Raw genomic sequence first — 27,753 nt, 5'->3', positions numbered from 1 at the left:
GAGGGAACGGCATGGAGCTGGGACAGGGGAGGGTCAGGCTGGGTGTGGGGGAAAGGTTCTGCACCCAGAGGTGGTCGGGCACTGGGACAGGCTCCCCAGGGCAGTGGTCACAGCACCGAGACTGCCGGAGTTCAAGATGAATTTGGACACTGCTTTCAGACATAGGTTCTGATTTTTGGGTGGTCCTGTGTGGAGCCAGGACTCAGTGGTCCTTGTGGGTCCCTTTCAACTCAGGATATTCTATGACTCTATGAAAATTAATATTTCCAAAATGTTTACACCTCTTCCTCTCCAATACGGATTATTAGGAAAACCAATTTTGCTTATTTGATTTTGAGAGGGGCAACTTGCACCAAGGTTTACAGCATGACTGTATGTTGGCATTAGCACATAGACATTTGAGCTAGAAAGTAATGTTAGCGGTAATCAAGTGAGGAAATTGAGTAAATTTTCTCCAGCCTCCCTGTGGAGATTTAAAATGGTAAATTGTATCAAGGAAGAAAAGGAAAAATCTTTTATGTTTCTTTTATTCTTTTCATCCTACTGAGCGAATAGACTATTAATAACAGAGACAGGAAGCCCTTTTTTTTCAGTATTCATTTTATCTTCTTACAGCTCCTTTAAATTAAGTAAAACAGATTAATTCCTTATGTCGGGCCAATGAAATCAATGGAATTACAACACTGGCTTGGCTGAGACTCCTTCGTCTAATTGCATTATGAATATGGGCCTGCGTTTAGCTCCCATTGCAGTCACTGGCATTATTTTTTTCCATTTATTTCTGTGAGTTTTGGATCAGATATATATTACAGCTGGTGTTGGATCATAACCAAAAATTGTAGACCCTAATATAATGATTTATGCAATAGCATCCATCATAAAAAATATTGTGATCTACCAAGTACTATATTTTTGTTGTTGTTGTTTTCAGCAAAATTTAATATATTTGGTTCTTCTGTCTGGTTCTGACTTGTGCAAATCCATTTGCTCCTGCAGGTCCAGGATGCTGTGAAGTGCCGAGTCGTAGATCGTCAGGAAGAGGGCAATGGAGACTCTGGGGGGTCATTTCAGAACGGACACGCTCAACTAATGGTAGGGAAAACTACAATCTAGTCTGTTACGAAGGGACATAGGGGTATCTTTTCCATGTAACTGATAAACAAAGGGCTCTGTCCATCATATATTTTGCGATCATCACTCCTTTTTCCTTTAAACCTGTGCTTGAACAAACGCAGTGTAGGCTCTTTCACACAACTCCTATTTATTTTCATCGTAACATTCAGGGGCTCCAACTTACCAAGTTTTGCAGACATCTTGGGGAGATTCTTCCTTTCCCAGAAAACACAAAAGGCAAATATATCTCCTAAGTCTCCCAGACCTTTTTATCTTCATCATACTGCCTCATGCTAGCTGGAGCTAGGAGGCAATTTTTTTAATACTGATTTAATCACAATGTGTTAGATCATAGTCATTATTATAAAGATACTGTCTCAAGCACACTTGTTTACGTTGCTTCACTGGGAATATAGTTTAAGCACTGTAAACCCTGCTCTTGTTGTGTAAATCCTTTACAAACAATCTAGATAAGGAAGTAGGATGATAAACTATGGGGAATTGCCTTGCATTTGCTCTGCTGTTATGATGTGTATGACATAGGAGACATTTAATTTCTGAAACTGGAGTAACAACATCAGGACAATCACTTCTAAGATTTGAGCAAGTTCCTAAAACATCTAGTTAGTATTAGACCTATATACCACGACCTCAGGAATTTCTGCCAGTCACTCCTGTGCTAAGCCAGGTAGCTTGTGCTTGGGTACAAGGTCTCATTTCAGTCCAAAGCACAATCTTGAAGTCAAGACATCAAAGCATATCCTATTCTACCACATCTCATATTTAAAAACAGGTACCTCATTTCTAATTTAAATGTGTAGTCTTCTGATTTTCAGGCATTTTTTTTGGCTATGCCTATTTATGTGTAATTAGAAAGGCCCTTGTGTGCCTCATACTTAAGCTCCATCAATAACAGACAATAATCATATCCAGTCTCAGTCTTCCTTGCAATAAGTTAACACACTGAGCTATTTTATTCTCCTTCTGTAAGACATTTGCCGTCAAATTATTTCTATAACCCTTTTCCACATGTCCTTCAAACTCGCAGTACCCTTTCAGATTGTGGACACTGTATTTGTTATTCTATTGTTAGCGTCCCAAGAGCTATATGCTGAAGTGCCAGACTTTTCTCCCTCTGTATTCCTCTGCTTTCATTTATTATCAACCATCTTGCAAAATTCTGTCAGCTACAAGTTTTTAGCTATGAGATTACATTTACTTCTGCACTGTTGATAGACGTGTTGAGAAGTAGAGAGCTTGCAATCAGTTTCCTTACATCCAAGTACAAAGAGCTCCCAAACCCAGACATGAATGATGACTCCTTGCTGATATTTTAGAGGGGTACAATGTTATTTTATAGTCACCAAATTGTGCTGTAACCAAAGAAATCAAAGTCTTTGAAGGACAGCATTTTTGTTGTTACCTTTTCCACTAATCTCAAAATCTTCTCAATGTATTAAAAGAAGCTTAGCTGAGCAAACTGTTTTCCACAAAATCTTGTTGACATTTATTAAATATAAACCTATCCTTTGTTTATTTATTTATTGGTGGAACTAGCACAGGTTGTTCAGTTGCATTTTTTCCTGAAACTCCTATCATCAAAATGTGATTACGTTTTTCTTTGTCATCCCACTTGCCCATTTTAACATGAGCCCGATATTATTTCTCTTCTACTCCTTTTAAATTTATTTGATATTCCAAACAATTTGCTAGTAAATTAGCATAAGCAAGGTTGACATAATTACTCATAATTCCAAGAACTCTTGGTTATCAACCTGCTAATACTAAAGCGTTTATCCCAGGGCAATGGGGATGTTATTTTACACACTCTTCTTAGTATGAAATTGGAATGCATTTCAGCACATTAATACAATTATTTGAAATGTCTTCTTTCTGAAATGATACTAGAAATAATTAGTGAACTCTTCTACCTTTTGCTATTCTGTGGTCTTCCCAGCACACCCAATTCTTGAAAGTGTTATCTACTATAAGCTTTTGAAATGGAATTAATTCGTACTGAGAGAAAGGAGTTTCATTTGCCTGTACAGACCACAACCAAAGTTAATCAGCCTTTGTACCTAGAGGGACCGTTAATTTTATACTTCAAGATATTTCATAGTTTCAGAAGATATTTAAGAGTTAAAGAAGCAGAGATGTTTCCACTTCATGTGATTTTGTGATAAATCACAAGAAATTCCAGTAGTAAGTATGGAGCACTGTCAGCAGCATCTGCAGACCTTTTTAACTGGTGGAGGAGAATCCACTTGGACTAAATGTGCGGAGATATGTCCAAGGCAGATCAGGCCAGGAATCTGTCCCCAGTTTATTAGAAATACGCATAAACACGTTCCAGGGAGGTATATTAATTTGGCAGCTCAGGAATTAGCTTTTGGATGATCACAAGAATCCAGGTGAAAAGCAGTGTTACAGCTCTATCAGTGCCTGAGGTTCGAGAGCCGCAGGTGGAAAAAAAGCAGTCTGTTTGACATGTTTCAAATACTAACCAAAATGTCTCTTCTCCGCTCTTCTGGCAGTGATTATGTCTGGCTCATGAATTAAAACATTTTTTGCATTTTCCAGATGCCTTTCTTTTCCCCATCACCTCCTTTTGACCACGTCCTCTGTGTTCTCTGTCTTTCAGACCGATTTTGAGAAGGATGTGGATATGGCTTGTAGATCAGGTGAGCACATCACAGGTGAGAATCAACAAGTGACCTGGTTTGGGGATTGAACTAGGCCATTTTTTTTTCCCTTTCTACTTTATTTGTGTATGTCGTAGTGGCTTGCATGTGCGTGTGTGGGCTGCCCTTACTCTCAACCCTGGCCAAAAGAAAGCAGCTCCCCTAATTCTCCCCTGTGCTTTGCTTATCCTATTCCCCTCCAGCTCTCTTGGCCTTCTAGCTAAGGTCAAACCTTGCTGTGAAGTATAATTTCATACCTATGGTTCATGCAACACAGGGGCAGAGAAGAGAATCAAGGAAGAAGAGATTGGTTCCATCTCTTTCTGCTGTGATCCTTCTTTGCTGTAGCAAGCCCTGTCCAAGGCCAGCCTCAGACAGCTGTGTGCTCAGGAGGTGTCTTTGAGAAGGTCTGGACTTTGGAGAGCCTTCCCAACATCCCCCCTGGCCCCATGCAAACCTCTGACGCAGTAGTAAGCTGCCTGTTCGTATGGAAGTGGGTCAGCTCTCTTTGCTTCCACCTTTCTCCTGCGTGTTCAATCACACACGCTCTTTCTGACTTCATATGCATGGGCCAACTGTCCCTTTTCCCACTAAGTCCCTTTTTTTCCCATGCTCCTGAGGGTGTCTGCATCTTCTGAAGTCTCCTTTGCTGCCTGGTTGTCTCTGCAGGTTTTGTCTTTTCCTGATCCTGGCATGCCTGACCATTTGGCTGGGATTTATTTTTTAGTTTTTTCCCCCTTTGTAGATATTTAGGCTTTCATTTACCTTCCCACACTTGTCCCTTTCCCCAAGCAAGAGAAATACCAGCTCGCTTGGCACTTGCATATAATTCACATCTTCCAAACCAGGATCTCTCCAAGCCAAGGACAGTAAATACTATGTGTGCAGTTCCCATCATGGGAAAATTTCTCTCTCTCTTTCTCTCTCTGTATTACTCTTTCTCATTCTCTTTCTTGCTCATTCTCTCATTTTCTCCCTCACTCTTTCTATCTACATCTCTCTACCTGTCCCTTTCATTTATCTTTATCTAATCCATCATTTCTTTATCTGCTTCTAATGTGTTTATCTATCTTGCATCTCTCTCTCTATCTTGCAATCACTTATTTATCTCTGTCCTCAGCTGTCTGTCTTGGTGTACCTGTTGTTTATGTATTTCTGTCTCTGTCAACATTTATCTCTGTCACTGTGTTTCCGTGTAGTGTCTATCACTGTCACTATCGTTTATCTATCTAATATCTATCTATATCTTACCTGTCTTCTTCTGTCCTTCTCTCTGTTTCACTCCCTCTCCCTACGCCTATCACAGCCACAGTATATTTATCTCACTTATCCCTGTGATATCTTATTTCATGGTCTCTTTCTGTCCATTTATCTCTTTTCAGGGTCGCTCCATTTTTTTTCTCTCTGTTTCTCTGTCTCATACTCTATAATTGTATTTCTCGCTGACTACATCATCTCGTTTGTCTTTCTCCTTCCTTTCTGACACTGAAGACCTCAGTTCTAAACTACCACGTGCAAAAGACGTGCATGTGAGACCAGATCTGACTTGAATGCATGCTCAGCAAACATGCATACCCAACCAGCTTGTGCTTTGTGCTGACAGCCAAGGCAGACCCCAGACTCCTGCAATCAGGAGCCGTTCTGTATCTATTACTGAGTTTCTTGCTTCTAAATTGAGTTTCCCAAAGGAAATGCAGAAGACCCTGGATCAGCAGCTCTTTAACAGCCTAGTCCTCCCTTCCTTAGCTCCCTCCTTTACAACTTTTTTTTTTTGTTTGTTGATGTCTGCCTGAAGAGAGAAACCTCCTCTGGTAAAGTGCTGTTACTCTGCACCAAGCTAATTAATAATAGTCACCGTTTTGGAGACCTTTCTGTACGGTGCATCAGTGGTCTTCCTATGCATTCTGCTTCTTTGAATAATAAAAAATATAAATCTGCCCATTGGTTCCTGGCCATGATTTGTCCTGGAGGCAGCAGCTCTCATTCTATGACAGATTAGAGATACTGGGAACTGATACTGAGAACGTGGATTCACTGCTAGGATTTTGTCCCTAGCTCAATGGTGAAAGTTCACTGCTTCATGCTTGGAGATAGCTAAGAGCAAACTTCTCCAAACCTGCTTCGTGCAGCAGATGTGAGCAAGGAGAAGAGCCTAAATCACTGAACCTTACTGACACATCCTAGCTAAAGGTCTGAGTTCAGTAACACCTTTCTGCACCCTATGGTATGAATACATTATAATTCTCTAATCTGTCCTAGTGTGCCCTCTAGCCATGTCAAGATAACTGTGGCTGCCATAGGTATGCCCTGCGTGTTTATATTTCAAAGCTTTTTAGAAGTTCCTATATTCCACTTGGTCTCATCCTCAACCTGTTTTGCCTGCTTTGCAGTTTTTGAGGGCTTCCGTGCTCCTCCAGCACCCATCAGCATGAGCTGGCAGAAAAATGGGTATGACCCCAGTCCCATGGGATTCCTCTGCCATGTGTCAGGTTGCCCCAAAGATCTTTGTCTCTGCTCAACAGGAGAAAAAATGGTGAAAGCTCCTCACTGTTTGCTTTTTTTTTTCTGAGATGGGAGAAAGGGGAATACAAATTTATATCTCCTTTCCTGTGCTGAAACGCTGGGTAAGTATCCTTCAGTGCCACACCACTTTGCCCCTGCCCCATAGTCAGTGTTTGCCATCCCCTGGAGACATCAAGGCTGATGCCATAATCTTCTTAAGGTCTTTGCTACAGCCTCAGATCAACCAAGCAATAGGTCCTTGTGCTCACAAATGAAGCAATTGTTTTGTTGTAGACTGTGTGGTGTGGGAATGAGTGTCTGTGTGTCCTGTATATAGGTCCTAATCGGCATGTTCACCTCATCCTCAGATTAAAGCTTTCCTCTCCTCTTTAGGAATATTCATGGAACTCCATTTTGTCCCCTACACAAATTGTTAAACACTGAATAATTATCTCTCACGAAGGCTTGGCATGATTATTGGAATATAAGCTTTATGGAAAGCTCGTCAGAAATTGATAACAAAATATGATGTGTTTTAAAATACCAAATCCTGAAACCATCCCTTGGAAAAGATCAACCTGAAGCAGTTCAGCAAATTAAAAAATAATAATAATATATATTAAGAAGAAAAAAAATGAGCTGTCGATAATGTTGCATTTCAGCTATTTTCTGATTCAAAATCCTTTCTGACATGAAATCAATCTTCTACATGAAACAACCTGCTCAACTATAGGCTAGTGACATGTTATGTATAAGTTATATGTGCTAACTAGCTCTATACGTGTATTTGCTTTTTGAGATAGTGTTATCACTCTGATTATATGTGTTGGTGTACTCTGGAGTTTTGGCCATGACTGGGTTGGGAAATTCTCAGCACGCAGAATTCTCTTAAAATGAGGGATCTTTTTTCCTCCCTAGTTTTAGTTTTGCCTTCAGCATCCTGCACTAGAAGGAAAACAACCACCACAACAGCAACAAAGAACTGTATTAAATTGTTTGACCTCTGTAGTCTGCTTCTGAGAGGTCCAAGGGAACATGCTAGCATGGTGTGACTGTGGTCGGTGTATTGATGTGTTAAAAAAAGGTGAGGTGAGGTGCTAAGGATACTTGTCTGTCTCCCTAGTGCTTAATAAAGACATCACCACCTGCAGGACCTCAACCATCACAGGAACGCTGAAGCGCCCATCACTACAGGATGAGGAGAAATTGAAACTCAATCACCAGAAGGGGTCCTCAAACTTTAACAGTCTTCCAGCCAACGTCTCCAAGATGCATCTGCAGGGCTCCCCGCACTACCTGGGGGCCATCAACCTGAATGAGTTCAGCAATCACAGTCTCACCCTGAAGAAGGACAAGAACCAGCCGCCCAAATCCATCTACATCTGTGATGGGGACATCTTCAAGAAGTTGGACTCAGAACTCTCCCGGGCCCAAGAACAAACGCTGGACACCAGCTATGTCATTCTGCCTACCAACACGTCTACCTTACGGGCCAAACCACCCAAGGACGAGAGCAAATACAGCATCAATATTGACCAGATGCCCCAGACAAGGCTGATCCACCTCAGTATGGCTACTGACCCAGGCTTTGTTGTCAAGAGTCCTCCACGGGAGCCTGTGACCATGACTTGCAGTGAGGTGCAGGGTTCCTCCATGGTACAACAGCAGCAGCAGCTGCCCCCACAGAATATCTCCAATGAGTCACAGATTCCCAACAGCCTGTGTGACACAGGAGACTCAGGGAACTCAGGTGTGGTGTCCAAGAGTGAGACCGTCTCCACCCTCTCCATGAGCTCCTTGGAGGTGAGCATGTGAATCCCTGTGTTGTTCCCAGCTCATGATGATGCCCTGATGATGGCCACACCAGATGTTTTGAGAGAGGAGTCCCAGGGCAAATGCAGCCCCCTGTTTAGTTCCAGTATTACATTACTCTGAGGGAACCCCGGCAGGTGATACCATTTTGTAATTTAATTTTTAAAATCGTTACTTACAAAGCCACAGTCCATTTCTTGATGGCCTGTCTTTTGCCCTACAGGCAATGCAAAGTCAAATCAAAACTTTGGCTTGTCAAAGACTGTTAACTTTAATGCAAGGCACATGGCTTGCATTACCTTTCCTCCTTCTATCTTCTTCCTCTTCTTCCCATTTTGATGGCTTCAGTCATGATACAGTTGAGAAAATCCTCGTGATTGCGAATGTAAAATGTCCTTAAGGCATGCCCCACAACTCTCTTAGCATCAAAGAGATGTCAGAGATTTTACATAAGTGCAGACCTCTCTTTCTGACCCGTGATAACTCAGGACATATATGAGCAGTTCTCCCTAGTCGGTACCTCTTACACTGATGTCTGTCTGTCCTAGCTTTTGTACTTCTCAGCACCTGGCCCTTTTTTTGCCTGTTGTCAGAGAGCAGGTCTTGGCCACTGCTGCCCAAATTTCAGTCTGTACTGATTGGTGGTCAAAAGCTGTACTAGATCAGTTGGCTGAGCATCTCTATTTGCTTCCCATTCTATGACTCACCTGCAAGCTCCTAACTCAGACAAAGGCTTGAATTAGCCAAAATTCCATGTTCAGCCCTCCTTGGGGCTCTGTGGTTTTGTGAGGGATCCCTCTAATGGCACTTCACATTAGGAACAGCCAGAGAAACATATTTAAAGTGGTGGAAAAAGGAAAAAGAGAAAGAACCTCTCTGTTTTATCTACTGTGTGGTTCAGTCTGTGCCCAGCCACCAGCATCAATTGCTTACTAACCATCACCCACCTCTCTTTTTCTTTTGAATCCCCAGAGACGGAAATCCCGGTATGCAGAGCTAGATTTTGAGGTGAGTACATCCTTTTCTGAGTGTGGTTCTTGATGGGTAGGGTAAGAAAGAGAAATACCTTTTTTTTTTTTTTTTTTTTTTCTGGCATCTTTTCAGGAGTGCAGCCTTTGCCAAAGAACTGCTTCAGGGGGTTGAAAATGGTGGGTTGAAAGAGCTGTGCTGGCTGCCTAGTAAGGCTTACCCTGTTCAGCTAAACCAAAGGGTGATTTATATTGGTTCGTGCTTGATTTATGGAGCAGCTGCTTCTGCGTAAACATTTGTAAATCAAGATCCTATGTCAGGGTGCACAAGGCCTGTAGCATCTCTTCTGTGAACAAACCGCTTGTGGAAAGCTGATAAGGTGCTACAGGTGGCTGCGCCATGTTCCTGTTTGGGAAGCACAAGTACATGTTTTGCTTGGTGACCTAAAATGCCTTGTCTTTTGTGCCAGAGCTCTGCTGCTTAACAGAAAGGCAGGTAATGTGTCTGCACTGTCACAGCACATCATCAAACCTGGTCTTTCACACCTATTAATGAACCTCACAGAATCTGCCTGGGAGGAACAAGTATTTGTCTGTACTGTACGTAGGGACGTGTCTGACCTCATATCTGAGGCACAAAGTGGAAAGCTTTGAAAGAGCCAGTGCTCCACAAAGGGTCTGTGTGGCTACTGGGAGCTGGTGCAGGCCTCCCGAGTCAGATCATGGCTTCTGTGGCTGCAGAGCCGTGCTTTCCCTTCAAAGCTGCTGCCTTATTCCAAAATAAGTTATGTTAAGGGGCCATGAGGAGTTGCCTCTAATGCTAGAACCACTTCGGAGCTCAGGGCTATGAGTTCGGTGTGAAACTGAGGCACAGTGAGTACATCTGAGCTGATATTTCATGTTGGTCCCAAACTTTGTAAGCCAGCTTCTCCAGTTATAAAGCACTTGGCAGAGCACAAGCAATCTTCACCGTGCTCTTACACGCAAAGGGAAGGCCTTCTAAACCATGGTCCTGCATCTCCTGGGCAGTCGAAGGTAGAAGTGAGATGCAGAACAGCCAAAATGCAATGAAAAAGGAAATTGCGAAGTAATTTCTGCTAGAACTTCTTTCGCTTAAATGCTACACATTCAGATAAGCTCTGAACATGTTTGCCAAGGAGGCACGCTCTGAACAGAGTGAGGGCATGGGGTCAGCAATCAAGAAAGGTCAGCAAAGCTTCCTGGATCAAGCTGGTAGACCAGTGCCAGCCAAGCACAAATTTTGCAGCATAAACATTTGGCAGGTGCAGGTTTGGGGCAACCATAAGTTCAAAAATTATCCCATCTTATCCTGAAATCAAAGGCAGAGTTACACTGGGTCCTCGGTGAACTTTGAAGCTGTTTTAGGCAGGCTAGATTTCACCTACAGGGAGACAGATCTAGGTTTTAATAATATATGTAACTTGGGGGGAGGAAATGATGGTTTTGTACAGCTGGGTAGGGTTTGCTGACCTGTGGCCCTTCTGTTTTCTCCAGAAAATCATGCACACAAGAAAACGTCACCAAGACATGTTCCAAGACCTGAACAGAAAACTCCAGCACGCAGAGAAGGAGAAGGAGTCTCCAACAACGGACAGCAAGGTTAGTCACACACACCCAGCACCATCACCTCCTGGAGCTATTTAGTGCCAGCAGGAGCACAGGAAAGTTTGGGAGCCCTCACTGAGTGCCTTACCTTGAGCTTATGTCTGTGCACATTGCAACAACAACACATGCACTACACGGTACACAGAGAGCCACAAAGGTACCACTAGCTTCTCTACAGAGTGGGCAGCAACCCAGGTGGAGAAAGTCTGTCCTCATGTCCATTCATATATAGGATCTGTGTTTCTGTGTCTTTGTCTGTTCCCCATGTTTGTGTCTGTCCTTTGCCGCATGCCTCTACTCATAGCTAGGAACTGGAAATCAGAACAGCCTTGGAGAAATCGAGGTGGAAAGAGGAGAGTGCAGAAGGCAGGGGCAGCAGGAATCAATTCAGGTTGAGAAAGCCCTCTAAGATCATCTAGTTCAACCTTTAACCTAGTACTAAAGTCCACCACTAAACCATGCTACTGAATTCTATATCTACACCTTTCTTGAAGACCTCCAGGGTAGGTGACTCCACCACTTCCCTGGGCAGCCTGTTCCAATGTCATACAACTCTTTCAGTAAATAAATTTCTCCTATTATCCAACCTAAACCTTCCCTAATACAACTCAAGGCCATTTCCCCTCATCTTATCACTTGGTGTTTGGGAGAATATCCGGTCCCCACCTCACTGTAGCCTCCTTTAAGGTAATAATGCAACAGAATTTTCTGTCCCTGCAGGAGACCAAGGTGGCAGTGATGGGCATAGCTATTTAGAAAAGCCACAGTGATGGGATTTAAGCTGTAATGGTGGCACCACGTCTTGGTGACTGCGTGCTAACTAAAAGGGAGGTGAGGGAAGTGTATCTGCTGCAGCAAAAGAGAAAAAAAACAAGCAGTAGTCAGGCTGGCAGGAAGAAATGAAAATTGGGTTGTGCCCTCCCTCAAAGAGTGGAGCAAGGTGAGCTATTTAGTCTTGGTCATTTGCAAACAAAGTCAGATCCAGGAGGCACAGTCACCTGCAGAATGGTCAAGGAGGGCTTATTTGGATGGGACAGGCTTAGAGACAAAACCAGAGTGCAGAGGGTGGCTGAGTAAGAGATTTAGTTTGATTCTTTGTCGAAGCAGAGCACTGCAGAGCCTTTGGTCTGCATTCAGATCTCGCAGCATAGCTGCGCTGAGCTCTGGAGACGTGGTCCCAGCAAATCCTATTTTTATTGAGCGTGGCAAGGTGTCATTATGGGCTGCCCAGTGTTACAGAATAAGTGGAATACCAAATCTAGCAGAGAGGCTCAGATCAAAGAAGACTGTGTTGGCCTAAAATCCCAACGCATTTCACTGAGTTTCAGCTCTGTGCATTTTTTTATTTAGGTATGCCATAGCCGTAAGAATCAGAAATGCCTAAGTACCATGTAAAAGCTAATCTATGGTATGTTTGCAGGAGAGTTTTATAGATTGAGATGTTTTGGGCATTTCAGAGATATATCTAAATCTATCTAGAATTAAAGTTGCCAGAGTCAGCATCAAAGATCTTTGAACTGCTGGAAAGAAGCTGTGAAGGTGGCCTCTGCATATTGACTGAGTCTTTTTCAAGTTGTGAATTTCCCTTGGATGTTGTCTGGGAGGGGGAGCTTGCAGCATGGGCAAGTAAGTAGTGGGTATGGGTTTAGTAACATCCAAGGCGATACAAAGGAAAAGAAATATCTTTCTTCACCCCTTTTTCTGCCATTTGCTATGGGGGACCACACTGGAAATCACGTCCTATCTTCAGCTTGCCTTGAGAAGGCAAACTGGGAATATCAGGGATTAAAGTAACAACAAAAGAAATGTTTCTCTTTTATGCGTGTTTAGGTTATAAAACGATGGAGTGTTTCTTCTGGTGGAAGTGATAAAACTAACGCTAGCGTAAGTCTGGCTTTCATTTTGTGTTGAAGAGCGTTGTAGACCAGTCCCAAACCTTTTCCTAACGCATGACTCCAAACACATCCCTTCACCAGTAGGAAACTCCTTGCCTTGTGGGCATGAACAAGGTCAGAAGGCTCCTGGAATGCCCTTGAACTCTTTCATGCATAGAGCAGAAGGGATCTTTACTGGGTCTAGTCCATCTGCCTGCATTGCTGTATCTTTGATTTCACTTTTGAATAAGCAACCACAAAGTCAAGCCACCAAGCCTCTCTCCAACCCTGGCAGTTTCCCAGCCTCTCCTGGCAGCATGTCCCATTGTCCTAAGCCCTTTCCAAGACACGATGCTTTTCCTAATCTTCTTGCAATTCATCTCTCCTCCTTCAACTACAAGGTCAGAAAGCTGCCGCTGAGACTTGAACTAAATGTCTGCATAGAAGAGAGACTTCCTTTGCGAATTCCTAGGAATGGTGCTGACCCTGTTTAGGGTTTGGTTTGTGTTGTTTTTTGTTTTTTGTTTTTTTTTTTTGCTTTTGATTTAAATGCTAGTGCTCTCTGGCCAAAACTGATCATCCCATCATGCTAGATACATAGTTCATTTCAGATTAATTATTGCATTGTTAAATTAGAATAAACAGAGGAATGGGAGGAAGAGGAACAACAAATCTGTCTCTTTAGGAAGGGGGATTGAAAACTCAGCCATCATGCTTGTTCACTGTTGAGGATTTCTCCAGGTTAAGCTGTAAAACATGATTTTTCAGCAAAGATCTGAAGGTTTGTACCAGCACATATATTCTTCCTCTCCAAGTACACTGACATGTTTAAACTTTGGATAAGTGTTACCGCAGTGTACACTTCAAAGGTAAAGAAGACTGCCCTTTACCCACCAACCCAGAGTAGTTACTGACAGAGCTGGAAACATCGTCAGGGACTCCTGCATGTTTGAGCTGTTTGGCTTTTCTCCTTTACAAGATCCATTTCTGAAGGGCATTACTGAGCTGAAAATGACCCAAGCCCTACCAAAGACAGCCTTGACTTGTGCCTTTGGGCTTGGCTCTCATCCTACAGACATGGAGGCAGGTTTGGGGAAGAATTCTGCTTTCCCCTCACCCAGCAGCCAAGGAATCCTTTCCTTACACCTCTCTGCTCCTTTGCATGGAGGCCACAGGGGTGGAAGATCTGTTTCCTACAGCGAGAAGGCAAAAAGGGATGCAGAAGACTCTGCTCCCCTGGGTGACGATGGGTGACACCAGCCCAGGTGCCGGGTACAGCTCTGAGAGGAACAGCCTTACACCATCAGAGCATCCTGCCTCGGGCCCAGCCAGGAGCTAAAAAAGCTGTCCTGGTAAAAGCTTGTGGTGTTGCACAGCCTACCCCAATCACCTAGGAGGCTTTCTTGGCTATAATCAATGCTGCCACTAGCCATCACACGTAGCCCTACAAGTCAGAATGGCTATGGCAGAGATCTGGAGCCCAATCCACAACACACCAAGATTAGGGGTGTCCCCACAGCCTGTCATCATCCTACTGTGAGCAGTGCTGCCAGGATGGTGTGTCAGAGGTAGGCAATTAGGAGAACGGGAATAGTGCCAGGCCATATTTAACGTGCTCCCAGGGAACACTGTGGCACCAGTGTTTGCTGCGGTTAATTTTGCTGCAAACCAAAGCACACTGCTAATGCTGAGCTAACTCTGAGCCTCAGAGCACAGTAACACAGTAAAGCCCTTCTCTGAACAGCAAACCTGGATTTTTCTGTTCTATTTTTTTCAATTTATTCCATATTCCATGGACTTTCTTATATATGAACCTCAGCTATAAAAGTGCTCCCATTGGAAGCATGCTCAGCTATTCCTGATTAAAATTGCCCAGCAGAATCCTTGTTCAAAGCATTCAGGACCACACATCCACCGACATTCAAGCCTAGACCACCGTACGGGTGTGAGTTTCACACATTTGTGTCATTAAGAACTAATCAGGGATGTAGACCCTATTACCCAAATCTAACTTTTCAACGCTAGCGAATGATAAAATTAAAGTATTAGCAGACTGACGTACAGCAAGATCTGACAACTGCAAGTTGAAAAATCAATTTTTTAATGCACTGATAGACCTCTGTATGACCTTATCATGGGCTACAGTAAGTTTTATCTCTCTTGCAGTCTTCAAGACCAGATGAGGCAAGGAAGATGGGGAGGACTTTTGTAAAATCTGCCCTAATCCAAAGGGAAGGTGCAAGGTTGTTGGCAGGACTCCTTTGCTCCTCTTATGCTGGATTTTGGGACAGGTTATGTCTGTCCCCCAAAAGGGACTTGACTCAGGGACATCTGGGTTTGCTTTGCTCATCCTGCCAGCTGCCTTGGGGCCAGCCTGTGTGTGGAGGTTTCACAGTGTTCCCCTTCCAGTTTATTATCCCAGACCAAACCGAGAACTGGTGTAGACCCCAAGCAGAGAACCAATAAGATGTTGAAACATCTGAGGGGTCTGAATAGTTGTTCTGTAGACAGCTTATTTGTAGCCGGGAAGCACGGAGGGAACCAAAAGCTTGGAGACAACCAAAGCAGAATTTGCATTAAAAAAAATAATAATAATAAAAAAAATAATAAAACAGCCACCCACACCACACATCCTAAGTAATTAAAAGAATTCAAAGTGCTCTCAGCATCTGGGATCCACCAAGCCTTCATTTTTAACACCACAATGAGTCTTAAAAGTAGTCCTGATCAATAGTCCTGTCTTGCTTCTCTGCTGGATGCCAAAGCGAGTGCTGGTGGGATGGGCGCACCCTGCAGACTGCTCCAGGTGCTGGGTCCTCTGCTCTCCCCTCAGTCAGGATTGAGACTCAGCCAGCCCGAATTCATCCAGGCCTTGAGGATCGCAGGTATCTCTTCGTAACAGCTTTAAGGCACACTTTGCTGCCCAAACGGATGCGTATGGAAGGGTTAGGTTGGTGCTGAGTGAGACAGCAGAGTTCCTCCTGGTCATTCCCATCACCTTGAGTCATGCTTTAGCCACCTGATTGCTTAAAAAAGAATAATCCCGTGGCTGGAAACCTTGCAAGTTTGTTTCTTGGTTTAAAAATCTGCCTTTTACCTGTCTCAAGCATTTGATTGTTTCCCTCCTTCCCCATACGTACGCATATTTCCCAAGTTCTGTATTCATTCAGCCAAGAACCATCCACATCAAAGCAGGATGGTGGCTACTTTCAAGCTCCTTTGTACCACCCGCGAAAGATTTTCCTGCCCAGATCTGTATTGTCAGGGTAAAACATCTCCAACGCTTCTCCTCCCTGCGAGTTAATTGCTAAAGAGACTCCAGCGCCTGGGCTGGACGTCAGGAAGGGTCCCCATGCTCTGCAGCTGCATGGTATGAAAGCGGAGGCTTTGCAGCCTTTAAGGTAAGCCAGGGCTTTGTTTCTTCTGTGCTTAACACCAGCTTTGAAAGCATTGGAAGTGACACTCCTGCCTTCCCCCTCGGCAGGAGCCCTTTAATCCAGTTCCATTAGAGAAGTTTGAATCACATACATATTCCTCTCTCCTTGCCAGCATCTGGCTTTGCATTCATTTCAAACAGCAGCTCTTTATTTGTGCAGAGGTCAACGAAAGCTGTGCTGTGCAGAGCTCTTCACATTTCTCTGCTTTGACTGTTCTTACTTATTAGCTGCTCACTACGCTCAGCTCCCTATGGCTTGAATGGCTTCTGCTTTGGCTGCAGCCCTGTCCTGGACCTCACATAAAGGAGCTGGACTCATTCCCTAATTCAGCTCTAAGCTCAGCTCTGAAATGCAGTCCCATCTCTCCAAACCCAGTGAAAAAAAAGTTTTTTTTTTCCTGCCATTCTCTGACTTTCCCCTGATTTCTGTTACACCGCTTCTGCCTGGATTACTCACTTTCCTCTTCTCGGATCGAGATTTTTCTAAGCTTTCCCCTTCAGACACCTGCAGGATGTGCCCATCCCACCAGCTCTTGCTTTGGCATCTATCAGAGGAGCCAGAGCAAAGGACTATTGATCAGTGCTGTAGCTCATTGCTAGTCAGGGCTGCGTGCCTCCCTGGCAGGCTCTGCTGCTTGATACAATTCATCCCCTTGCTCGCTGGCTACCTGGGCTTCTTCACACTGGCTCAGAAGCTGGAAGCTCTGGGAAAATACAGCTTCTCTCCAGGGGAAGCTCTTTCTGTAGGCTGAGGTTGTGGTGGTGGTCAAACACAGGCTTTTCCTCGCCGAGGAATTAGAAAACCGTGTCCTTCTGCAAGGGAAGCTCCACTTACGGGTGGGGTGTCTCCTCTGGGCCACGTGTTTAATTCTCTCTGCACTTTTTAAAGGCTCTGCTAATTGACAACTATTAAAAGACAAATTACAGTAAGTGTTATAGGGAGGAATGCTACATAAAGTATAATAATTACTACGATAAATTCTGCTATGAAAATTATGTCAACCTTTAATTCATTCGCCCATAAACCATCTGTCAGCTGCCCGCTGTCCCACACGCCATCACTCAGCAGTTCACCTTCTCCTGTAGATCATCCAATAACCCCTATCCCACCTATCAAGCATCAAAATTTCTGAAAAAGACATTTTATTGCTAGCATCTTCTGTGCTGACAGCCAATTCGTGCCTTGCCCTTTGATGCTAGCCAGGTATCATCAGCTCCATAAACCATTCAGTGCCCACCAACAGGTTCAAGAAGGATCAAGAAAAGGACTCTGTAAGGAATCATGTTTTGGGTGCTTTTGGTCACCTCATGGCATCTGTGGTTGCCCCTCTGAGGTATGGGGGAGCCTTTACTGATGTTGGCAGTTTGGGGAACACTCATGTGTCCGTGTCCACCAGCGGACTCCTCAGTAGGCCATAGAAATTGTGCAGAAAAGGATGGTGTGTTCACTGGATAGATTAATGGTTGAAGCTTGGAGAACAGCCTGTTCCTCATGCTGCTGGGACACCTGGCTTTCTCCACAACCTTCAGGCAAGGAGCTATTCATGAGTTTATGGAAAGTGGTACTTTTAAGGGTCTTCAAGAACTCCTCAATGCCTGTTCTCATCAGCTGTGCATGGTTCCTCTAGGTTGGCTCAAAGCAACCCTCCAGGTCAGACCATCTCAACTTCAGATGGTACAGAAGCAGCAAACATACTTTTCTTCTCCAGCAAGTGCATATTTCAAGTTTTCTAACTGATTTCCATCAATGCGAGTTAAAAACACATATTATTTCTTTTTTTTTTTTTCCAAAACAAAATTCTAAATTAAGCCAGCCAGTTCCTTTTATTTCACATTTCTCTTAAATGAACAGCAACAGAAAGTGTCGTCTTTGAAGTTCTGTAGCAGAAAAAGAAGTAATTTCAGCTACAACTTGTTTCAAACAAAGAAAAGAAAATTTATCATTCTGTAAAAAAAAAAAAAAACACAAGACAGCTTTCCCATTTTCTAATCACTTTTCATTGACATTGATCCAATGATGGATTAGACAGCGTGCACCACATTTATCTTTCAGATTCCCTGCTATATGCTCTGAATAACTTCATTGTGGTCCTGGAGTCATCAATGTCATGGGGAGAGACCATTTGGGTCATGAAATATCCTTCGAGTTAACACTAGAGGCGATGAACACAGCGTGGGAGTAGCTGTTCTAGGGGAGTTATCACAGAGTGCCCTGTAGAGAGCACTGAATTTCTCCTCAGGTCATTCAGGGTAACCATTAAGTTTGGGTATTAAAATTAAAAATTAAAAAAAAAAAAAAAGGAGAGAGCTTAGCAGATCATACATTTCGTTGGTTTTGACTGACGTGTTGAAATGAAAGCTGTTTCTTAAAAATCCAGGCAGTCTCCCATGCTATATTTATGCAGCACTGCCACAGCTCCTAAGCAAAGGAGTTACACCTGGATCCAGTTGAAGCCAGATGGGGTCATAGGTTTGGTCCTTGAAGGTAACATAAAGTCAAAGGGCAAAAGATCTCATGGCAGGGAGGTTCCTCCTTTCACCGTCTCCTTACATAGCCACGTGGAGCCCTGGAGCATTGCAGTCTGCCAGGCCTAGCGTTAGGTGGACATGCACTTTACCCCTGTCTTTGGTAGGGTTGTAGGGCTTTTGTAGGGTTGTAGGGTTTTTGTAGGATTGAAGGGTTTTTGTAGGGTTGAAGGGTTTTTGTAGGGTTCTAGGGTTTTTGTAGGGTTGTAGGGTTTTTGTAGGGTTTTGTAGGGTTATGTTGGCACTTCCTCTGAAATGCCTTCTATCCCAAAGCCCTTCCCTTGCCTTTAAGATGTGCAGCCAAAACAAAAGCTGCGGGTGAGCAAAGGAGACTCCAAATGCCACCGGGGCGATGGAGGCCTCCTGCCTGCCCCATGCAGCAGGCTTTACCCCAGCCTTAAGCCTGGGGCTCCCTCTGCCCTGCCATCCCGGCACCAGCCAGGAACCCAGGAACATTTTTCCCCTCCCAAACAGCCAGGAAGGAGCTCCTGGGCTGTGTCAGGCCGGAGTAAAGGCTCTGTCTCCCTGAGTTATTGGCAGTGCAGCCTCTGCTTCTTTCAGCTCCCGTCTCGGCCCATTCCTGGCTGTCTCCGAGGCACCAGGCCCCGGGCCAGCACCAGTGCCTCTTACAGCCAGATTACACAACCCGCTCTTGAGTTTTTGAATTCTTTTATGTGCTTGGGAGGCTTTCTCTCCTGCCCATGAGGACCGCTAAGACCCCACAGTGTGGCTGGGCAGCTGTGCCAGAGCTGACGCGGGAGCCCAGTGGCATTTCCTACACGCCGTTCAAGTGGCTGGGACACAGTAAAAACCTTTCCCGTATGGAGGGGAAGAAAAAGGGCACTGTTCCCAGGAGCCTGCTACCCCTTCTCAGGGTGGCAGTTGCCAAGAGGAGAAGGTTTTCTGCTGCTTCCCAGCCTCCGTGCCAGAGCCCAGGCCAGCTGATGGCACCGAACCTGCTCAGTTCTCCGCAGAGACTGGGCACCAAATTCTCAGTCCCTGGGGCACAACCATGCTCCCTGAGATCTCAGAATCACACAGAATCACAGAATTATAGGGGTTGGAAGGGACCTCAAGAGATCATTGAGTCCAACCCCCCTGCCAAAGCAGGTTCCCTAGAGCTGGTTGCCCAGGTAGGCATCCAGACAGCCCTTGAATATCTCCAGAGAAGGAGACTCAACAACCTCCCTGGGCATTGCTAGATAACCCATCGCTGATAAGCTGGATGGGAACCACTGCACCAGGTCTGACCCAGGGACGGTCTGGCCCTTCCTTCTCTCCCCGGCAGAGTCTAAAGCAGCTTGGGAAAACAAGAGCAGGGCAGGCACGTGGCAGTTCATCCTCAAAAAGCAACCCTTAGTGCCTCCAGCACTCTGTGCTCAGAGTAGTAGCTCTTGTCTTGGAAGAGACGGTCACTGCCATCAGTGATCTGTTCCTACCATCAAGAAGCAACACAGACCTCTATCAGGTCCATGTGCCATCGCTTTTCAATGCTGAAAATTCTTAGCCTGTGTAATCCTTCCTCCTAAATGTGCTCAATAAGTTTGTGGCTGTGAAGTGTGCACCCTCATAACTTCCACTGTAGCCTTTTTGAGGGAGGTCTATCAGGAAGCCTACAGAGAGCACATCATAGGCAAGATGCAAGTGCCCAGTGAAGTTGTGAGCTGTCACAGTGATGTTTTGATAGTTTTCAGTTTCATTCTCTTCCTACTAATTCCCAACATTTATCCTTTCTTAATAAATCCCAACATTTAGCATCCATTTTTATCACGATCGAGTTATTATTGCAACCCTTAGGTCTTGTCCCTCAGTGACAGATCCGATCAGAGGTCGCTGTTGTGGATCTGAACTTGTAATTGTTTTTTTGTTTTGTTTTATTGTTGGTTTTATTTCCAATTTCTGTTCCCTATCTGGATTTGCAGCTGCTCTCACTCCGTAGCTCAAAAGCAGCCCGTTACAAGACCAGCTGCGAGGTTTGCCAATCACGCCCAGTGAACACGATCAGGTCTGGGTGCATCTTCACAGCATGAAGGTCAGGAGTGTGGCAGATGGAGGGACTGTCAAAACAGAGATTGCTTGGAAATAGAAAGACCTGCTGCTGAAGGTGGCCGTAAATAATGCCATCAAAGAAGGGCTTTCACTTGAGAGGAAAGATGGAATTATTTATGAGCTTTACATACGATCATTTGTGCTGCTCTCTGTTAAATAACACAGCTGTAGACATCAGTAACTTTGAAAACTTGGGGCACTACAACAGTAGTGAGAGAAAACAAAATATTTTTCATTGGAAAGAGCTTCTCTGGCTACGCTTTTTGTTCTTCATCTTTTGGGAAACTTGTAGTTTCATTTCAGTTTTTGTTCTATTTGTGCTTTTGTCTTTTTGTGTACCTGCTCACCGCATCTTTCCATGGCAGACTAATGGACCGCAAAACCACCATAGGTAAAAGTTGCACTTCAGGGAATCTCAAACTTGTCTCATTAAAACACACACAGAGATGAAAAGGTTTCAGGTTTTAGTAACAGTGTTTCTTAAATGAGTTCCAAAATAGATAATGGAGTAAGTCAGCAATTGTATCACCTTTTCCATCCTATTGCTGTTAATCAGCATCGTGCTACATCATGGAATAAAGTAAGAATAACACACGGCATAAGAGCAGCTGTGTGTCATAGGGTTTAATGAAAACCACAGCTGCAGGATTCAAAAACTGAAACGTTTTGCTCTCCTCTGAACAATACAAGGCCTTTTTTAAAAGTTATTTTTTCTCCCTTTGAAATAAAACAAATACAATTTCAGAGTACCTTCACTTCCCATTGAAGTGAGGACCGGGTTTACCTGGTTCCCACATTCATCACTCCAAGTCCACCAAACGACCCAGAGCCTTATTCCCATGGGCAGCTGCAGGGACAGCTTCAAACACACCTTACATGAAGGGTGAAAGTCTGAAAAAGGAGAATTTGTGGGTTGGGTGATAGGATGGAAGCCCTCCCCGCTGGGATGAAGGTGCAATGCCTTCTCCATCGTCACCGCTGCGTGGAGTGGGATAAATCACAGGCTGCCTGAAGGAAGGGACAAACTCAGAACCCAAGGCAGGAGGATTTGTAGCAGCTGGGTGTTTAGGTTTCCTATGGGGCTGCAGTGATCTCTGCTGCATCCTGCTGTGCAATTGTGATACCACAGTCTGTGTGCGGCCTCCTCTCCCCTCATCAATATATGCTGGTGACAGCATCGAGCTGTGGCACGTCCTGGGCTGCATGTGAGCTGCATGCGTATCTCCTTTGAGTTCTTCTCTCCTTGTCACCCCCCATGCAACTGCCTTTCCTCCCACCCTTTCTGCTAGCTTCCACTTTTTCCCTTTGGCAGGTGGCTCGGAAGGGCTCTGTGCTCCTGTCACATGCAGGGAAGCTTTTCTTAACTAAGTGCTGGAGTGTTTTGTGAGGATAATTAACTGTGAAAAGCATTGCTCCTCGTGGGGGACAGAAGCTTAGTGGAACAGCTCATTTAAAACCTTTGCATGGACTCCCCTTCATATCCTTACTGAAGAGTTCCCCCATTTTATAGAGCCCCAGCTCTCCCCAGTCTTGGTGCATACCAGCAGAAACTCTCTAGACTGATGTCCACGGTGGGATGCTGGCAGGGCAGTGGGCTAATACCCGACAATAAAGCCTCGAAGGCTTGGTGTAGAGTTGTTGCAAATGTTTTTAGCCTCAGAGCTGACAATCCAGCCCATCAAACAGCATGGGTTCACTGCCAAAGTAGTTGGCAGTAAATAGCTGGGCCACATGATGAGCATCCCATCTATATGAGATGCAGTTGGTGTACGTTCAAACAGACCTCATCATAATCTGAATTTTCATGTGGGGATTTCCTGAAGAAATAGGAAAAGATTTTAAGTTCTTAAAAGCATTTGCACTTTTTCGTTGGAGTTGTTAGTGGCAAAAGCCACAGCTGAAAGCTGAAGTATCTAGGCATTATGTTAGAGATAACAATGGGAAAAAAAAAAAAAAAGTTAGATTTTCTTCCTGAAAATAGTCAATTAAACACTGAGTGCAAATCTCACTGAAATCCCATGTTATCTCAGATCATGAGTTTCATGGGAAAAATTGACTTTGATGTAAGAGTAAGGAAGGCAAAAAAATGGCGTGCATTAAATGGGCACTAACCTCATTCTCTTGTGTTTTTTTTTTTTCTCTCTCTCCTTTCCTATTCCTTCCTCCTCTTGCAGCAAGAAAAACAGCAGACACCAAACAAGAGACCCTGGGAAGGAATCAGGAAAGTCCAGTCCCCACCGTCATGGGTTAAAAAGGACATCGAACCTGTGGCACAGTCTCCCCTAGAACTAAAAACTGTAGAGTGGGAGAAAACAGGGGCCACCATCCCTCTGGTGGGACAAGACATTATTGACCTTCAGACGGAGGTCTGAGCAGAAAGGGAAGAAAGGGACTTTTTTTTTTCCGGAAAACAAACGAAACAAACAAACAAAACCACGTTTTAAAGAAATGATTAAATTAAATCGGAACCGAGCGAGAGAAGTGTTTGGTTTCTTTTGAAACCTTTGGTAAGACGGAGTAACTTTTGTATTGTTCTCAGCAGAGAGGGGAAATATTACTTTATAGAGTATAGTAGCTGTAGGTTCAGGACAACATGAGCTTTCCCAGGTAGGACTGGAGAAGAAGTGAGCCTGGAAGAAAGCGAGGAGGAGGCAGAGGGTGGGGAGGAGCTGCTGGGGAAGAGCCCTGTGGATGCTTTGGGGCCGCTGCCACACGCCGGGAGCCTTCCTGCTTTGCCACCAGGAGGTGCAGAAGGACAGCCAGCAGCCACCACGAAGGGCCGAGAAGATCGAGGTTGTTTGGGGAGCGCAAGAGGTGATGCCAGCGGTGCGGTCCGGCTGGAGGTCCTGGAGGAGACCCAGCCTTGAGGGGCTGTGGCATCCCTTGCCAGTCCTCGCTCCCCACCTCTCCCTCACCAGCTTGTCTGAGAACGAAGGAGCCGGGATGTGCCCAGAGGTGGCCAAGAAGACGCCCCCACTTCTCTGTGCCACCCCGCGACCTCGCGTCTCCGCTGCGGGTCCGTATGGGGACCAGGGGGGACGTGGTGGGCGAGAGTCACTGTCACCCACGGCTCAGGTGGAGAGGTAAGGTGGGGCTTTCTCCTCTCAACCCCCCAGTGGTGGAGCTCCTGTGCGCCCCGAGGAGTGGGCCAAGCACAGGAGGAAGGAACCACCTCCAAAACCTGCTCGCCCCGTCTCCAGGGAGAGGGTTGAAGGTGTTAGAAAAAGAGACCACCAAGACGAATGTAGGTCATTTCATTGACTGTTACATAGATAAACTCAGCACAGGCCTTGCAAAGGTCTGCTTGGCCTCATCCTTTTTTTTTTTTTTTTTGTGTTACTTTTCCTTGCTTTCGGACTCAGATTTGTTCCAAGCTGCCCCTCCCTGGAAGGCAGAGAGAGAAAGAGGGAAAGACAGATCCACCGATGTACCTGGAGATATTTGGTATACAGAGATGTTGCCTTAGGACATTGAGACAAACTGACAACATGAATAACGTCCACTTGGAAACAAACAAACAAAAAAATAATCTATTTTTTTCCTTCTTCTTTTCTTTTCTTCAATAAAAAGAGAACTTGAAACCCGAGACCTTTCTTTTCTTTGGCTCTTGTCGTTTCGAATGCCTTTCTGTGCCGTAGGACCGCGCAGGCATGGGGTGAGGATGCCACCTGCTGAAGGTGGAAGGCAACTTGCTCCGTGGAAAGTTTGGGATGGTGGGAACACACGGCCCCCTTTGCCTCTCGCTTGCAATGTTTTGCTTTGCTTTGTTCATTTTGGGCTTCGGTTCTTGTCCCCTCGCTGGCTCTTCTTCTCCCTCCCCACTGCCTAGAGCCAGTGGGCAGGTTTGTGATCCTAAAAGAAGGAACAGGCGGAGTGGTCAGGAGCGTGGGGCATTCCTCATCATAAAATGCTCTGTTTACTTCATCATGAAAAAAATAACAATATATATTTTTTTCATTAGACATTTCTCAAGGCTATTTACAAAAAAAAAAAAAATGCTATCTACATTTCACCCCAAAAAAGTGTTGTGCAATATTTTTATCATTAAAAAATATACCACTGGCATTCCACGCAGCCTTTTCTTTCTTTCTTTCTTTCTTTCTTTTTTTTTTTTTTTTAATCATCCCCAACAGTGTCTGACATTTGGAACAACTCTCCCAGCTTTGGAGACGTGCGGTGCCAAACCTCTGGATGTGAGTGGCCGGATTCTGCCAGACAGCAGTAAAGCTTGATCAGGGTCTGAGTTATTACTGCATGTTTGGGTTTCTTCTTTTTTTTTTTTTTTTTTTTTAATTATTATGATTATTTTAACGTTTTTAGGAAAAAGCTATGAATCCAAGAGGTAAAACATTCACTGCCCCCAGTTGTGCTTCTCCCACTGAGAGGTGTTGCTGGACATGCAAACATCTCTGTGTCGGCTTTCCGTTGGGCCACCTGGGTTATTGATCTCTAAGGACAGTGGCATTTGCCTTGCCATTAAGTGTGTAATATGATGGATGGAAAGAAAATTTTAAAAATCCAAACAGGTTAAAAATAGGGAAAATGATTATTTATAAAAACTGTGATATTATTGTCCAATTTTAGATTATTCTATGAAACAGGAAAGCACAAAGGCCTCCCTCAGATGCCGGGTTGTATGATACTGTAATTATTATAATTACAAATAATGAATTTTAGCAAACAGATATCTTTATACTGTGTTTTAAATCTTTTTTTTTTTTTCTCCCCTCCCTGCCCACTCGAGCCTGCCCTCTCCTCCCCGACTTTTCCCATTCACCCATTCACTCCGGCTGACTTGCAGGACATTAACGGTGTTATGTAATTACAGAGATAAATGTTTGTTTAATAACTGTTGATATTCGACTTTCTCTGCTCAGTTCCTCCGGTTAATTCTGTTTGCCCTCACCCTACCTGCCCCACGCCATGCTGTCCCTTCCTTCCCTTCCTTCCTCTCTATGTTCGTCAGTTTTTTTTTTCTGTACAGTTTTCAGAGCACAAAATGAATGTGTCTTATTTCTAATAAAAGAGGTGTGAACTCTAGCGATGTCTGCTTTTTAAAAGCTCCCCACGTGTGGTTTGCATCACGCCCAGGTGCTGGGAAACACCTCTGCTGGAACCGCAAGCTGCTGCCATGGCTCTCTGCCCTGGAAGAGCAAAAGAGTTTGGCCTAGGACCAAACATACCCCCAAGCACATCCTTTCCCTTTAGTCTGTAGCTTCTTGGCACCGAAAAACCACTTTGAATTCCCTTTTCCATGTATCGCAGCCTATTTTTCCATGGGTATCTCCACCCCAAGACTTGCTGCCCTCTTCCCAACCCATGCCACAAGAAGTTGATATTACCATAGACCAGGAAGGATTACTGGCAGAGGGCAGCAATGCTGGGTTACAGTTCCCAATGGTTTCTGGGTGATGCTGATGCTGCCCTGCAGAAATTCCTGCAAAGCCAGCCCCCAGCTCACCCAGATGTCCCTTCCACCTCCGTCGTCACCAGGAAGAGCACGGCTTGGTGCACGAGGGGGTTAAGGATGTCACTCATGAAAGGCGACAAGAAACGGGTTGAGCCAGGGACTGTTTACCTCCTTGGCATTTCCCCTTGAGCAGCTGAAATCCTCCAGCAGTAAAAATGTGCCCTTACCTCCCTGACTCTGCTCCATCACCTGATCGACGGCTTTTAGGTTTACGGGCAGGCCTGCAGGAGGTCTGGGGGCTGCCAAATCAACCCCAGCGCTGCTGCTCTGCAGGGCCTTGATCCAGAGCCATCACAGGTGCCCAGAAGGAGCAGCTTCCCTCGGCCTGGCTGGATCGAATCAGATCTCGGAGCAATTCGCTGCGCTGCATCCCCGCTGGGACACCTGTCACTAAAAGCAGATGACAGCCCACCGTGCTTGGTATGACCCATCCAAACAACTGGTGCATCCAGCAGAAATAAAAGAGGAGGTTTTGGCTAGACAGGCTAAAATTCTCTCATTTACACCATGCCATCAGGTAGACCTGTTACGGTGAGACGGCGTCAATCCCATGGTGACTCCCCAGGTGGAGGAGCTCGTCCTTGCTGCAGAGGCCACGTTGTCACCACTTAGAGCCTCTGTGGCTGCTGTGAGATATCCGGAGAGGTCTGAAATCGTAGTGGTGTAGGGCTGCCCAGAGGGTCTCAGCCCACTCCCCCAGCCCCTGAGCCATGACCCATCCTTCACCAACACCATGTGAGGGCATCATGTCCTAGGGCTTCTCCATCATTCCCGGCCCTACATCTCCCATATTATGATCCTATAGTAGCATCAGGCAGAAGGGAAATACTAACCCACAGGCACCTTGCGAGGTAAGGGGCTGGGAGGGCAGGAGAACCCAAATTTCTTATCGCAGCCCCAGAGGCAGGTTCTGCTGTTCCTCAACGAGAAGACCTGGAATGAGGGAGCCACATCCCTACAGTACTCACAGAGCTGTAAATATCGGCAGTGCTGGGGCTGATCTCGGACCTGGCAAATGCACAAGGTCAGTGCATGTGCTGGTGGTTTCCTTTTGAGATGTGGTTATGATGTGGTGTGGGAGGGTCACAGGATAATTCAGCCTCCTGAGGTCTCCCCAAATTGTCTCGATCCCCCCAAGGATCCTGTTTTGCATCCACTCCAGGCTGTAGCTTTGGGGCAGAGAATGCCGGGACCTACACCACGGACTCCCAAGGAGCAAGCACAGCCATGCTGTATCAGTGGAGAAATGGTACATTGCACAAATAAGAAATACTTCTTGGCTACGACATTGAAAAAACATACCTGGAAATTTAAAAAGAAGCTAAAAATTGAAGAAAATGCAAAGCATTTACCTTGGGCTTCCCATATAGGAAACGGGCCATGTAAAGCAAGACACCGTTCCTGGAAGATCTGGGACGGGGGCAGGTTTACCCACTGCAACCGTTCCTGAAAGATTTGGGACCAGGGCAGGTTTATCCACTGTAACAGAGATTTCTCTCTGTTCAGGGGCTGAAGGAGTTTCTGGGGCTCACTGCACTGCCAGCTGGGGCATCCAAGATTGGTGAGATGAATTTGGGCTTGAGCTGAGTTTCTGCTCCTGAGCTCCTGTATGACAAAACCTAAAGAGAGAAGAACAGGAAGACGATTACTATTTATAATTTGTTTCTTTGTGGTTTTGCCTGTTTGTTTTATTTTG

The 27,753-nt window shown here is 45.0% G+C and overlaps 1 protein-coding gene across 4 annotated transcripts in view; it reads left to right on the top strand.

Annotated features, from left to right (window-relative positions):
- The window catches only part of ADGRB1 (adhesion G protein-coupled receptor B1), a 259,845-nt gene extending 235,142 nt beyond the window's left edge, over positions 1-24,703 (top strand). For 3 of the 4 annotated variants that reach the window (XM_083825567.1, XM_083825569.1, XM_083825566.1), the window contains 6 exons: positions 997-1,092; positions 3,755-3,809; positions 7,420-8,099; positions 9,081-9,116; positions 10,592-10,696; positions 22,762-24,703. In XM_083825567.1, coding sequence (XP_083681693.1) covers positions 997-1,092; positions 3,755-3,809; positions 7,420-8,099; positions 9,081-9,116; positions 10,592-10,696; positions 22,762-22,959 — 1,170 coding nt within the window. In that variant the 3' untranslated portion in view covers positions 22,960-24,703. The remainder of the gene's footprint in view (positions 1-996; positions 1,093-3,754; positions 3,810-7,419; positions 8,100-9,080; positions 9,117-10,591; positions 10,697-22,761) is intronic. The other variant, XM_083825568.1, reaches the window with a different exon arrangement.
- The last annotated feature ends 3,050 nt before the right edge of the window (positions 24,704-27,753 follow it).

Source organism: Anser anser, assembly GCF_964211835.1.
Source record: "Anser anser genome assembly, chromosome: 2".
Classification (NCBI taxonomy): Eukaryota; Metazoa; Chordata; class Aves; order Anseriformes; family Anatidae; genus Anser; species Anser anser.
Note: the sequence above shows the minus strand (reverse complement) of the source record. Positions and strands in the feature narration are given on the sequence as shown.